This window comes from Aptenodytes patagonicus, chromosome 1 (genome assembly GCF_965638725.1).
Source record: "Aptenodytes patagonicus chromosome 1, bAptPat1.pri.cur, whole genome shotgun sequence".
Lineage (NCBI taxonomy): Eukaryota > Metazoa > Chordata > Aves > Sphenisciformes > Spheniscidae > Aptenodytes > Aptenodytes patagonicus.
The window spans coordinates 13,619,789-13,636,085 of NC_134949.1; the positions used below are offsets into that span (position 1 = coordinate 13,619,789).

A 16,297-nucleotide genomic window follows, 5' to 3' on the forward strand; every position below is an offset into this window, starting at 1 on the left:
GTTCAACTTGTGCCCTTGAGTAAATGCATTTATGATCTGTATAATATCCTCTAATAATTTAATAAAATATAGGGATCCGATGCTAAGATAAGGGAAGCCTGGGATGAGCTACTAGTCTGAAGCTCAGGATAAGATTTGTTTTGCCTGAAGGTAGCTGCCTGGAAGTTGGGTATCTTTAGTCTGCTGAACTAGTCATTTGTTCCTCTACATTCACTGGCAGAGAGAATTACCACGAGGAGACATTTCTTAGTAACCATCCTAAGAGAGTTGTCCAGAGTACAATGGATAACCCACATTTTGGAGGTGCCCGTTTCCCTCCACTGACTATTGAGAGAGCGTAGAGAACTAGTTTTATACAGCTGGAGTTAGGTGTGATGAGTGATACCACCTTAGTCCGTGAGCGCAGGGCAGGCCTACAGCACACAGAGATGAGCCAGGACTCGAATTTGGCCAGTCTGCAATAGCATCATGAACCCCAGAGAGTCTACAACATCATGGCAATCAGTCCAGGCTATAAAACCGGCTAAGAAGCTGGATAGAGCTGTAAAGCCAAATGCTTGTATACATTGCTTCCACAGTTAAACTGCAACAGGGAACTGCGGTAGCTAAACAAAAACTACCCTGGATCAGTGACTATTTTGGGTAAGTCTATACTCGCACTGTATTAATATCTGTATAAAACTACATGGTCTTTAGTTTGTGTTTGCTAATGCTTACTTAAGCATTACTGAGATTATAGGGATTAGAGATTAAGAAAACAGGGTTTAAGAGAGGAGATAAAAGAGAAAACTCAGTTACCTGGATATTAGAATAGCATGTAACTGTACATTTACTATATTATAAGCTGTGATGAGTAGCATTAACAGCAGTTTTGTGTAATGGAAAATCTACTCTCCCTTCACAGACTGTTAAGAAAAGCTGCTCAGCATTGCTACCTGAACAATGTCTGAACAGAGGAAGAATGAATCACAGAATCAAAGAATGGTGGCTGTCTTGGCTGCCTGATCAGGTGCCAAATTCTAATATTTTCAGTAATTGCATTAATTTCATTTTTCACTAACTGTGTTAACTTCTATTGAATTATACTAGAGACTTGGGTGACCTTTTAATTATTTTCTGGAGAAAATATTTTGCTGAAGTGACCTTTTCTTAAAACAAGCAAAAAGTTGAAATAAATGTTGGATTTTGGGAACTTGTCCACCATCAAATCAGAGTAATGATATAAAACAATGCACCTGTATGTGGTTATAGTCAAAGGAAGGTATGGAAATGACACTTGTATGGAATGCCAACAAAAGCAATAAAAAAGGACTACTTTCTAGGATCCTTGTTCTGTAGTGAGCCTGCTAAAAGGCAAGGAGAAACCTATCTGTTTTGCTAAATCAGATGAACTTACCCACGGGAATTTCCTCTTGAGTTACTACATCAGGCTGAATCTTTCGTTTGGCACGTTCTTCTTGAAAAAGTGTTGTTATGAACTACCCAAACTCCTTCCATTTATCTTTCTGATAAAAGCCTTCAGAAGTCAGGTAGTAAGTTGTTTGGTACTTACAGCTAGGTCCCTCTTTCTTATTTTAGTGCATAGATACCTATGACAAAAAGAACCGCGTGCAGACAGAATACTACAATATTCCCTGAAGAAAGTTTTTAATCAGCAGCTTCAAGAGTGCTCTGTTAATGAGAAATGGAAATGTTATAAATTCAGCCAACAGCCTTTATGTTTAATTTAGACAGTTTTCCTTGCAGCTCGAGAGTACAAAAGACCAGTGTCAGTGGCCTGTAGGCCCTTGCAGTTGCTGCTCAGTGATTAACCATGGAAAAGAAATGCTATTTGCAATTTAATTAGCTGGAGGATAACCTATAGGTAATACTGATAAAAATAATCAGCTAGATGCCAGTGAGCAGCTGGCATGAAAATCGGACAACACAGTGTCCGTAAAGTTTGATTTGTATTCTCAAAGCAGCTTTATTCACAAAAAAACGCTCCTCTGCAAAAAAGTATAGTTTCTTGAGCCCATGTTTTTAGGCTTGTTTGAATTCTTGCTTGGCTGAGCTAAAGCCAATTCCTGGCAGCAGGATTTCAGCATATTCATTAAGTGCAATACCATATCATTGCTTTAAAAACATAGTGGATTGTAAATAAACAGTGAACACAATGACTCTACAAAAAGCCAACACAGCACTAAACAGTAGTTCAGCTGAAGGCAATTTCAATTGTTAATGCTTTTACTGTGTGCTGGTTTCAGCAGTTTTGAAGGTCTGTTTTCCTGAGTAGTGCTGTTCTGATGCTCAGTTGCTGTGGCCTCTTGGCTGGGGTTGAATCGACCTGCAATTCAGGATAGCTCTTCCAGACTACGTCTATAGTGACCTGATCATGACAGTGTGTCTTGCTGATAAGAACTTTTTCTTTATTTCAGAAGAAATATTTTATCTATACAACTGAAAGAAAAACCTTTCAATGTGACCGTGCTTTCTTTGCTCATGTCGACTGTCATTCTAGCTCAGAGCTACAGCAGTGCTGATTTCAAAGTATTGTGTTCAACCCCTGTGTTGATACATGGTTATATATGCATCAGGAGTGTATATGCAGATTTCTGATTTATATCAATTTCACTGCTACTACATGGAATTGTTTTATAAAGTATAAGTATTTCTCTAGAAGCAACCAGCTAGATCTGTTGAGTGCTGGAACCAGCTGAATCTTTTATCATATTGGGTATTTGTAGATGTGTGTGAGCTGATACTGCAGCCTTCTCCTCAGCTGGCGGTTCCTGGCTGCTCATTTTCATGAGACATAGGAGTGGCCTTATCTTTGAGATCTCTGTGTCAAGTTTGGTTGATATTGTACAGTAATGAGCATGGAAACCTCATGTCCTCAGAAAACCAGCTGGAATTGTATAATTCAGACTGTATATTACTACTGGTTTTGGTGGGGTTCCTGACGAGTTTGAAGGGTAAAGCCTGCTTAAAAACCAAAAGTGCCATTTGGTCCTTTTCCAGAAACCTGTTTACGAGGGATGCTAATCTAAAATAGCTACTTAGTGTAAAATACAAAGCTCTTCATATTTAGGGTGAAATCCGGAGTCTGGATTTGAAGGAACTAGATTGTCATCCTGAGAATCTCACCTATATCATCTACCCGTTTCACAAGGCTCCGTGGCATCCTGAACTTGGCAGGCAACTATTTATGTATCATGCTGATGACTGCAGGATAAATGACAAGGACATTGTTTATATAGAACTCCCCTCTGCTAATCCTGGCCCTTCTACTTCATTGTTGCTTGAGACTGGATGCATAAGAGCTATAAAGACAGGTCTCATTTTCTCCATCTGGAAGCTGCAGATAATACTGTTTGCTCACAATATCCCTCTGGTTTAGGCATTTATTGTTACAATAGTCCATTTCTAAACAATCTCATTGTAAAAAGAGACTGTTAAAACCATTTTAAAAGTAGTGTTTTGTAAGAGTTTAGTGGTGAATGTTTATATATTCAGCTCATACTGTTAGAACACCAGTGTTTGTTCTATTTTATTGCATTTTTAGCTGAATAATAACATTTCTTGATTTAAAGTTGCATCTCTCTAATGACCTTTGCTGGATGCTAAATTTTAGATTGCATTTACATATGAGACACTGCTATTTTGTTAAGTAGGAGACATTATGAGGATAATCAGTTTATCGTAAGCTGTAATTCTATGTCTAGCAAGGATTCAAATTTCTAGGATGGAGGATGGCTAATGGCTTAGTGAAGTCTGGTAAAACATCTTTGAGATAAATCCCAGCATAATGAGATCAGTTCGATCTAACTGTAAAATGGAAGAGAAACTTAATTTTAATTTTCAAATGCACAGTTTGGTGCTTTGCTTTTTTATTTTACAACTTGACAGAGATATGTCTGCAATTAAAAAAATGCTGGAACTGGATGGATCTTTTGAATATGCATAAACTAAAAGGGAGAAACTAAACGAAAAAAAAAAAGGAGAAGTAGCTAGCTTCATGTAAGGTTCGATTTTTCTATTCTGCGGAAACTAATTTGCCTCCAATGTAAATTCTCTGGTGAAAGGATGTGCCTACTTTGCAGCTACAAGATGCTTCTTACATAGGTACTAAATGTGTGTGGGTATGGGTATGTAGTATGTGGGTACTAAAATAGTACAGGCAGCAAAATAACAGTAACAATAATTTCAGTCACAGAGATCCACAGTTACATATGCAATCAAGGGGTCCTTGTCAAATTAGGCAGCATCTGGTTTCTTGGCATTTAGGTTTGTATTTTAACTAATGTGTTAACAACAGTTTCCACTTTTATTTTTAAATGTATGCAGTATATAATGCTTTTGTGTTTTATTATTTTCATGCAATTAGTGCTTGTGACAGAAACTGGACAGGCCCTGCTGCAGGATTAAAGCTGCTGTTTAAGCACGCAGCATATGAAGTGGCAGCGCAAACTTTTTAGGGGAGTCAGTACATTTTCATCCTGAACTCCAAAGGGAATAGTAACTTGCTTACATACACAAAATATTCCAGAAAAGCTGTGTATTTAAAATACGATGGCTTTTTCTGAAATTGCTTCATGTTTTGGAGTCTGAGGAGGTACATCACGGTGAATAGCCTTCTCAAGCTTTAGCCTCTGAGACAGCTCAGGAGCTACTAACACCACAGTCATTTGTGAGTCACAGTAGTTTTGTCACCTAAAATCTGTGACTGGCAACATTTCAGGGGTAAGGGAGCACCACTTCTGACAGCTCTTGTGAATCAACTCTTGAGTAACAGGACGTTGGCAAGTGTAGGAGATGGCTCACACTGAGCAGAAAGATCCTCCGTTCCCACTATTTTCGAGACCCAGCATGGAAGTAGAGCCCAGAGCAAGAGACGGAGCGACTGAGGGCACTCACCAGCTTAGCACTGAGCTCTTCCAGAAACTGGCTGTATCTATTAAAAAGGAGAGCACAGGGGGCACAGAAGGCAGGCGCTGAAGGACCTGGGGAAAAGCCAATACTACATCTGGGGCCCAAGATCCTCTTCCTTCTGATCATGTGCTGAGAGCCCAGCTTTCTCTCTCTTTTTGGAGCAGAGCAGGACAGCAGTAGGGAAGGTTTGTAGTATCTGTACTGAGGCAGAGGATGTCAGAAGTACTGTGCTACAGTCTGAGGCAGAGGGGGTTTACTGGGTTAGGAAAGTAGTACCAAAACCCAGTGCCTTCCCTCCAGCATATGTAGTACAGATTTTTTTAAAAATAGTATTTTGTTTCTTCGTATAACGTCACACAACACACTGTGGGACTCAGACAGATAATAGAATTTCACCTCTGATTTTTCCCTCATTTTTGAGATAATACTTGATTAGCCAAGTGAAAAGCTCTTAACTCCAGGAAAAAAGTAAAAATTTTAAACAGGAAGTAAAAACTGACAGCACTGCTTTCTGCATGTCTATACCTATTTGTCTACAGCCATACACTCCAAGCATGCTCAGGAACAATCTTTGGCACTGAAATGAAGTTGTTTTTATTGGGACATTGCCAGAATTTTTCCCAACCCAGATTTGGCTCTCATCAAGTACCATTCCCGCAAGCCTTTCCCAGCCCCTGGCAGTGGTGAGGGACTGTTCCCAGCAGACAGTTTGCACAGGGCCGTCCCATGTTGGGAGCTGAGCAAGTTCACCAGCATTGGCACGGCAGTTCCCTGCCAGCTGGCCTTGGCGGAGCATTGAATTTACTGGTATTGATGAAGCCTTCCTACCCTGAACAGTCTAGTCTCTTAGATACATTGCATACATTCAGAATGCTTCTCAAAACAAGACTTTAGATTATTATCTTGTTTCAGTCTCGGGACTTCCCCCGTTGTCTGAAAGAACAACTTCTAGATCCGTCCTAGATCTGTCTCGCAGGAAATGCAGTGCCCTCAACTAGCAGTGCCGAAACAGCCTATTTCAACGCTGTGTGGAAACACATGGCCAAAGGAACCTCAGCGGGCAACAAGCTCTGCCCACAGCAGTTCACAAACTAACTGACGAAATGCAGGACTTCGTGGTTACAGAAACTGGCAGTAACGGTTTATTGACAGGAAAACTGGCTTTCCTGAATTGTACTGTTCTGTGGTGCAGAGTTAGGAAAACAGGGCAATTAAAACCTAGGCCTGTTTTGCACAGTTTGTAATTAGCCAGCTCTGGAATAGTTCGGTTTGACTGTGGTTTGTTGGAGTATCCCACTGAAAATACTAATTACAGGGGAAGCAGTGGTTTTGTGAGGAATATAAACTTCCCATAGCTCCGATCAGGTACTAGGCCTCACTCCCATTGCTGGGCCCACACCGCTGAGGCTTGGTCGAGGGCCCGGTGTCGGCGTTTCCTCACGATGGGGTCAACCCCCTCCCGGGGCCTTGGGCAGCGGCAGTCGCCGTAAGGGGCTCTGAAGAGGGAGGAGATTACCGCACTGCCATGGAGGCTGGTTAGGAAAAGGGCAGGTAAAGGCGAGGAGGCAGTTTTAACCGGGAGCTGGGTGGTAACGCCAGGGTCAGACCGGGCCGGGCCACGGCGCAGCCGAGGCGAACGCGGCGCCTGAGAGAAGCGCCCTGTGGCGCGGAGGGGGGGGGGGGGGGGGGCCTGCGCCTGCGCACCGCCCGCCGGAAGTCCGCCACCGCCCCGCCTACCTGCTCGCCAAGATGGCCGCGTCTACAGCTCGCTTAGCGGCTCGGGGGCTTTTCCTGCCTTGGTCTACTCGCCTTGTGCGAGCGTCCGGCTCGAGGGACCGGGTAGGTGGCGGACCGGGGAAGTGGAGGGAGTTGCGGAGAGCCCAAGCGCCCCGGTGGCTCCCTACGCTGGTGCTCAGGCTGCCGCAATGGGGACGGGGGGATTGGCGGCCGGGAGGCGTGGTGCACGCTGGGATTTGTAGTCGCGGCCGCGGGGAGGTGGTGGCACTAGCTGGGCGCCCTGCCGCGGTGCATGGCGGGAACTGTAGTCTCCGCCCGGCTGAGGTGAAGGTGGCGGCCGCCCATCGGCGGGACACAGTGATCCAGGGGCCGAGCCCGGGTGCCGCAGGCCCTAGGGTTTGCTGCCTGCTCCCTGGGGCTGCTGTTACCCCGTATCGCCCCCCGCGGTGCCGAGGCGTCGGGGCTGGCGCGGCGCCCGGGAGCCGGAGCAGTGCAGTGCGGGGACTGGGGCGCGATGCCTTAGAGTGGGGCGGCAGCAGCCTCCGCCCCCGCGCGGGGCCTGCCGTGCTTACCCCGGGGGAGCTTGGAGAAAGCTTAAACCCTCCTTCTCTCCCTTGGTTAGATGGAGGCTGTCCAGAGGCCCCGGTCCCAGAGCTCTCCCCTTCTGTCATTTTCCCCATCCTAGAATCATAGAATCATAGAATCATTGAGGTTGGAAAAGACCTCTAAGATCATCGAGTCCAACCGTCGACCCAACACCACCATGTCCACTAAACCATGTCCCTAAGTGCCTCATCTACTCGTCTTTTAAATACTTCCAGGGATGGGGACTCCACCACTTCCCTGGGCAGCCTGTTCCAATGTTTCACCACTCTTTCAGTAAAGAAATTTTTCCTCGCGTCCAATCTAAACCTCCCCTGCCGCAACTTGAGGCCATTTCCTCTCGTCCTATCGCTTGTTACTTGGGAGAAGAGACCGACACCCCCCTCGCTACAACCTCCTTTCAGGGAGTTGTAGAGAGTGATGAGGTTTCCCTTCAGCCTCCTTTTCTCCAGGCTAAACAGTCCCAGTTCCCTCAGCCGCTCCTCATAAGACTTGTTCTCCAGACCCCTCACCAGCCTCGTTGCCCTTCTCTGGACACGCTCCAGCACCTCAATCCTCCCAGTTTGAAACCTAAGCTTTTCTTTCTAAAAACAGGAGAGGGAGATTTTGTTTTCAAACACAGGTTTTTCCTTCCCTGTAATGCACACTAGCAGTGAAAATGATCCCTTGAAGCAGCCCAGGCTGGGAACTGTCTGGCAGCTCTGTGGAAGAGGCCTGGGGGTACAGGAGGACAGCAAGCAGTGTGTCTGGCAGCAGAGCAGGCTGGCAGCAGCCTGGGCTGAACAAACAGGAACACAGCCAGTAGATCCATGGAAGTGATTAGTTTGTGCTGGTCAGGCAGTTAGAACATGGCAGCTGGTTTTGGGCTCCTCAGTGTAAGGAGGAGCTCCTTGTTTAGGGCAGTTACATGGTGAGGGAAATCTTTTTTTATTTGATACATTTAAATTTTTTTGGAATAGCTTATTGCTTGAAGTACGCATTTGGGATACATATTTAAATTTCTTGATGTTGAAAAAGTGCAATAAATTTTTTTAACCTCAGTCTTCCCTTCTTTTCTACCCCATTCTGATTTAATGTGTGCTTTAACTTTAATTCTGTGCTTTAACTGCCAGGTGATTGTATGAAAGGTGGCAATTTCAATATCTATCCCTATTCTGAACAATGGGTGACTGTGATTTGCAGTCCTGGACATAGGCCCTCGGGCTATATCTCACTTCACTTTAGAAAGCAGGTACCCAAAAGAATTCCAGATGTTAGAGGGTATATTCAAGGTCCTGCAGGCTCTCGCTGGCAGAACTGGGAAACAAGTGTGGCTCTCGGGGTGGCTGGCTGATGATAGTAACATGCTTTTCTGTCAGATCATTTCATAGAATCATAGAATCGTTTAGGTTGAAAAAGACCCTTAAGATCATCAAGTCCAACCGCAAACCCTACACTGCCAAGTCCACCACTAAACCATGTCCCTAAGCACCACATCTACATGTCTTTTAAATACCTCCAGGGATGGTCGCTCCGCCACTTCCCTGGGCAGCCTGTTCCAATGCTTAATAACCCTTTTGGTGAAGAAATCTTTCCTAATATCCAATCTAAACCTCCCCTGGCGCAACTTGAGGCCATTTCCCCTTGTCCTATCGCTAGTTACTTGGGAGAAGAGACCGACACCCACCTCACTACAACCTCCTTTCAGGTAGTTGTAGAGAGCGATGAGGTCTCCCTTCAGCCTCCTTTTCTCCAGGCTAAACAACCCCAATTCCCTCATCCACTCCTTATAAGACTTGTGCTCTAGATCCTTCACCAGCTTCATTGCCCTTCTTTGGACATGCTTTATGTTTTTCTTCTGAGTCAGGTTAATGCATCCCTGATGCGAAGTAGTGGTGAATAAATCAGTGCTGATTTTTTTCCTTTTAAATGCATGTTTTAAAAAAGATCCACAAACTTAATGTTTAAGTTCAGGAATACATTTTTCAGAAGAGCATCCTAGGATCTAATTTAACAATCTGAGTGTGACTGATGCTTTTTCCTTACAGTGTGTGCATGTTGGAACAGGCAGGCTCAGAGCTTCCAAAGCAGCAACAGAAGTAATCTTAAACGTTCCTGAAACTAGGGTGAGTCCCCTGGAAAACGGCTTGCAAGTAGCTTCTGAAGACTCTGGGCTCTCAACGTGCACAGTAGGTAACTTGTAAAGGAAAGATTTTTTTGTAACTGTTCATGTTTGTTCATTTCCTTGTGGAACTAAATTGCATTCTTTCAATGTTTATTAACAATTATTCCTGAAACAAGCTAGGAAATATAAGGCTTTTGTAAATGATTTGTGATTAGATTTTTTGTGAGGATCAAAATTTTCTTTTTCCTGAAAACCTGCTTTGTTTAAGGAAAAAAACATTTAAAAATAGGTCTTGAAAATCTAAGTGTAGTTCATACACAAAAACAGCAAAGCTGCATTGTTAGCTGGTAAAATGACTTCTTTTTTTTTTCCCCAATGAGGTTGGACTTTGGATTGATGCTGGAAGCAGGTATGAAAATGAGAAGAACAATGGAACTGCTCACTTCCTTGAGCATATGGCTTTCAAGGTGAGTATGAGTATGGATGTAGAAGTTTACAATGGATTTCTAAGTTATTTATCTTTAAAGATCAATGATAAGAACTTTGTCAGAATTGTATAAATAAATTTTCAAAATTGAGAAGAGAAAAAAAAAGCGGACAACTTAGACTTTGGTTTCTATTAGAAAATGAAGCTAAAGTCCTAGTTCTGTGTAGCTGATACACAACTATAGTTTAGTAACACAGGTCTAATTTTAACTCACTTTTAACTTCTTGTAATAGTCTTAGAAGACACATAGTCCACCTTTTGCCAGCTTTTTATTTTCATTTGGGAGCACAGTAGGATTTATATCTGACTTTCAAGCTTGGAGAGATTAGTATGCCAGTTTTCTTTCCAGAAGACTTTTTCTTTCTCTTGACCTTGACTTTTCCAGACAAGAAGTAGTAATGATGAGTAGGTGAATTAAAGGGTCTAGTTTGATTTTCTTACTGTTTTATTTCAGGGAACAAAAAAGAGATCTCAGTTAGACCTTGAACTAGAGATTGAGAACATGGGAGCTCATCTGAATGCGTATACATCCAGGGAGCAAACCGTGTATTACGCAAAGGCTTTTTCGAAAGACTTACCAAGAGGTAACTGCTTTCATTCATCAGAAAAGCAGCAAAGAACGAAGTGCTTATCCAGCTCCCGATGAGACAACATAGAATGGTGCTTTTGCAGTGTAACAGTCCCTTCCTTCCCGGGTGAAAAGTCCTTTCTTGAACTTCACAGGAATGTGAGAATGCAGGTTTGGAAAGGAGAGTGCCAGCAGGGAAGTTGATATTTGAAACATTTTTGTCTTTAGATTCCCAAAAGAAAATACCTTTTGGACTTCCCCCTTCCTGCAGAGCAAGTCTTTTGTCCCCTTGCAAATCTTATTAGCAAATCTTGGGCCACTTGGTCTTTGCGGTGGTTTTTACTTTTGGAACCAGATTTTTTTGGTAGTCTGAAAATATCCTTTCCATTCCCATCTCTATTTTCAATTAGCTGTGGAAATTCTTGCTGACATAATACAGAACAGTACCCTGGGAGAAGCAGAGATTGAGCGTGAGCGAGGAGTTATACTTCGAGAGATGCAAGAGGTTGAAACCAATTTACAAGAAGTTGTCTTTGATTACCTTCATGCTACAGCCTATCAGAAGACAGCCCTAGGACGGACAATTTTAGGACCCACTGAAAACATCAAGTATGTCCAAATTTGTGGCTGTCTTTAATTGTGTGGTAACTTTTATATATTGAAGGGACTCATCTGAAAACATAGGGAACAGCGTCAGTTTTCATTTTTACGTGGAAGGTAGCTGAAACTGCACTGGCTATAACTGTAAGAATTCCCCTATTGCCTTAATTGCCCTGTATGCAGGCATCAAAGGGTATGTGAGCTTCAGATGTCTACTCCATGTCTTCATTATTTGCCGTATTTTTCTCCTGTTTGTTAAAAATGCATCTGACACAAAATTGGAAATGCTCCTTTTTACCATCGGTCAGGTGTTGGGCATTATCGTAAATACAACTGTGTTTGCACTGCTCCGTCAGCATTTGTTTATACCAGTGCAGACCAGGAGACTGCTAAATGTGCTGTTTTCAAAGTGGCATGAGATCATAAGTGGATCCTGTCTCCACCTGACTGAGTTGTAATTCTTATTCTTTCTCAGGAAGCTACAAGAGCTTTGAAAGGCAAAATATATCAAGTTCCTATTTCCTTTTTAGGAAGCCACCCTTATTTTAGCTTTCTGCCTCTATGCAGAGCTCTGTGCATTGGCAGAACTTACAATTATTTTGATATTGTATTTTTCTATACATTTAGCTCTTCTTACTCTAATAAACTTTACTGACACAGTAGTGATGTTTCCTTGACTGTTTCTAGATCCATAAACCGTAATGACTTGGTGGAGTACATAACAACACATTACAAAGGACCCAGAATGGTCCTGGCTGCTGCTGGAGGTTAGTATGAGATATTCACCCTGGATCATGTGAAACTATGCTTAAAACCATAGCCTTTAAGTTTCTGGGAACAACATGATGAATTACCCATTGTTCAGTAGGTCCTGGAAGTTCATGGTTAGCCCTGCATGTTTTGTGCCTTCATACCCTTTGAACTTTTGTTCCTTTTTCCCCTCGGTAATATTCCAGAAACATTCTTAAACCAGTAACTGGAAGTGAATTGGAGGCCAAGGTCATTCTTCCATGTGGGCAGGAAAAGAGGGGCCTAGAAGGGGTTCAATGTGAAAAGGGGAGTAGCAAGGAAAGCAGAGAAAGGGAAATAACATTGAGGCTTGAAATTGAGAGCAAACAGCTTGATTTGGTGTAATATTAATAGAAGATGGTTGAAGAGAATTAAGGAGGGTGATAATCATGATCTTACTCTGTATAACAGGGAGGTGTGAGGAATCTGAAAGTGTGGCATTAAAGGGGGGGAACAATAAATTGCTGCTTGGTTGCATCTTTAAACTGCACAACAATTTAAATTAATTGTTTACAGAGTAACAATTACAAAGTATGTGAAATATCTTTGTTCAGGGGTCTCTCATGATGAGCTACTTGACCTAGCAAAGTGCCACTTTGGTAACTTGCCATCGGCTCCAGAAGGAGGACTGCCACCCCTGCCACCTTGTAGCTTCACAGGTAGTGAGGTAAGCTGTTAGATGGCTTTTTGAGCTGGCCTTTATATCCCGTGTGAGCACAACTGACACATGCTCTCTGCTGAGGAGAGAAAACTTCTCGGCCACAGGCTCAGCAGATTAAAAGGTTTCTTGCCCCTGGTGAATGCAACGGAGTAGCTGCCTTCCAAAGCAGGACTTGCCAACCTTTCTTGGACAAGCCTCACTGCTGCCACTTTTTCTGCTTCGTCAGTTCTTGGAGGAATACCTCCCTTACCCCTGCTGCTACTTTCCTTTTACCCTCTTGCCTACGGTGTTGGACCATTTCCACTTGTTGGGAATCACTAATTTAAAGGATATGGCAGAGAACCGAGGCATCTGCATTCTATTGCCGGCTCTATTTGGATTTTGAAAAGTCATCAGCTTTCCTTGCTGCTGGTTGTCATAAAATGACTTGTAACGCCCTCTCTACATACGTGGCGTTAGGCTTGCTGTTGGCTAAGTGCTCTGAAATTGCCACAGGGAAGACTAGTTAAGGCCAATGTTAAATAAAGCTTTATACACTTCAATTTTTTGTTTTCTGTGTGCATGCTTTATAATCCAGATGTAATGGAAATGTCTTGTCTCCTGATATTTAGCTTCCCGTGTACATTACTGTGCACAGGTTGTACTACAGCTACTTTCATATGTTCCCACAGATTCGTATAAGAGATGATAAGATGCCCTTGGCACACATTGCGATAGCTGTTGAAGCAGCTGGTTGGTCGCACCCAGATACAATCCCACTCATGGTAGCGAATACTCTGATAGGTAATTGGGATCGTTCCTTTGGAGGAGGCGTGGTGAGTGAACCTGCAAGCACCTTCCTGCTCTTAATGAGGCTGGTGAGATCTCTCTGATTGGGTAGTACCAATACAGACCCGTGCAAACCTGTCATCTGATGGTGTTACTGCTACTTCATGGCTATTTCTGAAGGTCCTTTTTTGGAGTGGGAGAAGGGGATCCAGTCGTGAGTCTGAGATTATTTGTTGCCCAAGATCTGGGAAAGTATTAGGAAGTGGTTCTAAACCACCAAAATAGAGGTGACTTGAGGTCTGCCAGCCCTCATGGAAAGTAGGATGTTTCATATGTGTGTGTCATCAGAACCTGTGGGTATCAGTAACTGTCCCTTTCTTGAACCGAAGTAGCTTTATGATTTTGGCTTAAATCTGGGCTGTTACTTGGAAACATGAGGTTACATGCAAGGAGAGAAACTGTTGAGATGAAGAGCTGATAACTAACCTCGTAGCTTCTGCTGGAGCCTGTGATACTACTGCATGTTCTGTCATTGAAATGAAAACAGGAGACCATGGAGGTGACTAGTAAGTAGGCTTTCAAAAAACTTCATAAAATAATATCTTTTTCTTTTGCCTCAGCAGAATTTATCCAGTAAACTTGCTCAGATTGCCTGCCATGGTAACCTGTGTCACAGTTTCCAGTCCTTCAATACCTGCTACACTGATACAGGGCTGTGGGGACTCTATATGGTCTGTGAGCCATCCACTATACAGGACATGGTGCACTTTGTTCAGAGAGAATGGTAAGCTAACAACTCTTTCTCTAAAAAGATTGTTTTCAGTGGAGGAGTACAATTTAAAAAAAATAGCAATAATTTAAAGAGAGTATTTTTGTTTCTCTGCTTAGGCTTGCCTAGAAAAAACAAATGTATCAAATTCTAAACTTTTGACACTCAATGCAGAGTCCCAACAGCCAGTTTCTGGCACCCTTATTTGGAGTGAATAGCTTAAGCTTTAGGTTTGGTTTTCTTTTTCTGCCCTGGAAGAATAAATAGTAACTGTAGTTAATATATAGCAGTTAATATATAGCAGTTAATATATAGCATTCCTTGTACAAGAAAATATGGCAGTGATTTTTTTTTTTGACTTGCAAGTGACAGGAGTTAGGAAAATGCGTCAAATCTTTTAGAATACTACTAAGTCATTATCCAGTGCCCATGAACTGCGTGTTTGACAACTGGAAGAGTAAATATTCATGAATGAGAATAATGAATGTGCAATTACCTACAGACATTAGTAGTTACCCATTCTGCAGTTGCTATCCCACATGACGTACCAGGTGGTGGTGCTATACAGAGTTCTAGTGAGTGCGTAGGGAAATGAAATGATGTAAGGTAGGTGAGCTGTTATATGTGGACTTTTGAAACCTGGGATTCTAGATAATATTAATTCATCTAAGGCTTAAATCTGAATTGAAGATGTCCGTAGGTGTAACTGTAATGCTTGGACTGCAGATGTGATTAGAAACAGACATGTTATTTAAGAGCACTGATTTAAAGTGGGTGAAGTTGAAACAAAAGTTGAAAGAAAACTTGAAAATGAGGAGTTTCTTTAATCACGTAGATCACTTCTCATATACTATTATTTTATGAGATCTTTGTGAACAACTTGTGGAGAAAAAATGGCCTCATTTTAGCTGTCTGTTTGCTGCAGCTTAGCACCAGGGAAGATATGAACTATTCCTGTGACAAGAATGTGTTAAGGTATCTAATGCATTCCCCTGTCCTAGTGAAATGTTCCTTATGCAATGTGGTATATCACTATCTCACCGAGAGCCAGGACGTAATGGATTGCCTTCTGGGCTAATTGCCTCTAATTGTTTGGCTCCTACTGTCTTAGCAACAGCTATTCTCAAGATAGCAAATATAGACTACACTTGGCTCAAAATATTCATTTAATAAAATGAAATATAGCTCTTCTAAGGGGGAAAACTTGCTCCTAGGTATATTTGTATGCTTCCAAAAAACCCTACTCTTATGCTGCTGTTTTGCATCCTGTGGCTTGTTTCCATACCAAATTCTCTTACCAGCTCTGTCTACAGAAAAGACGTGCCTGGTAGGTGTGCTAATGTATACGCACCTCTCTATCACAGGAAATCTTCTGTGCTACAGGTTACTGTTTTTAATGCCTTTGGATTTAAACTATTTTTCAGGATAAGACTTTGCACAAGTGTTACAGAAAATGAAGTAGCTCGAGCAAAAAATCTTCTAAAGACAAATATGCTGCTACAACTTGATGGTGAGACTTACGAGAGCTTTTTATTCCTAGTGGAGTTGTATGCTGATAACTGAAGCATATTTTCCCCTATTTTAGGATCCACACCAATCTGTGAAGACATTGGAAGACAAATGCTGTGTTATAAGCGCCGAATCCCAATTCCAGAACTTGAGGCAAGAATTGAAGTAAGTGGCAGTCACGTTGCAACTTTTCAATTAGGCCCTTCAGAAATTTAGTTGCTACGGGAAGTAGCAATACAGAAGTTAGACTATTTCCAACTGAGAAAATTGTCAACTGTTTTGTTGCCTCTTCCCCTGGATTATACAAAATTAAGATCAGTGTCTCTTAATACTTTTTTAGATGGGATTGGTAACAAAGATGCCTCTTTACCCCTTTTAGGCTATTGATGCCCAGACTATTAGAGAAGTTTGCACAAAGTACATCTACAATAAGCATCCTGCAGTTGCGGCCGTGGGTATGTTGTATAAATTTCCTTACCCTCCGATAACCCCTCCACACCAATTGGTATCAGTTTAGCATGTGTCATGACCAACTTTCTTTAACTTCCAGGTCCAATTGAACAGCTTCCAGAGTATAACAAAATCTGCAGTGGCATGTATTGGCTTCGTGAGTAGTGAATAACAAGAACTTTCAGTGTGTTTGAGCTTTTAAAAACAAACAAACAAAAACCCCAACAAACAACTACACCCCTGTTTAAAGCTTTTGAGTTGGAGAAATGTATTTGAGAAGATTAAAACTCAAGAACCAGCCAGTCCTGTGTATCTGTATAATTAAGGACAGAATGAAAACA

General features: G+C 42.4%; 1 protein-coding gene across 2 annotated transcripts; it reads left to right on the top strand.

The window, feature by feature from the left end:
* Positions 1-6,647: 6,647 nt before the first annotated feature.
* PMPCB (peptidase, mitochondrial processing subunit beta) lies at positions 6,648-16,258 on the top strand. 2 transcript variants are annotated; one of them, XM_076328159.1, is made up of 13 exons: positions 6,648-6,750; positions 9,279-9,419; positions 9,736-9,822; positions 10,297-10,426; positions 10,821-11,019; positions 11,698-11,777; positions 12,354-12,466; positions 13,132-13,275; positions 13,849-14,012; positions 15,422-15,507; positions 15,583-15,671; positions 15,886-15,961; positions 16,057-16,258. In XM_076328159.1, the coding sequence occupies exons 1-13, from the start codon at positions 6,661-6,663 to the stop codon at positions 16,119-16,121; spliced, it is 1,464 nt and encodes a 487-aa protein (XP_076184274.1). In that variant the 5' UTR covers positions 6,648-6,660; the 3' UTR covers positions 16,122-16,258. The 2 variants fall into 2 exon arrangements, with proteins under 2 accessions (XP_076184274.1, XP_076184283.1); XM_076328168.1 differs by having other exon boundaries at positions 13,852-14,012.
* Positions 16,259-16,297: the final 39 nt, after the last annotated feature.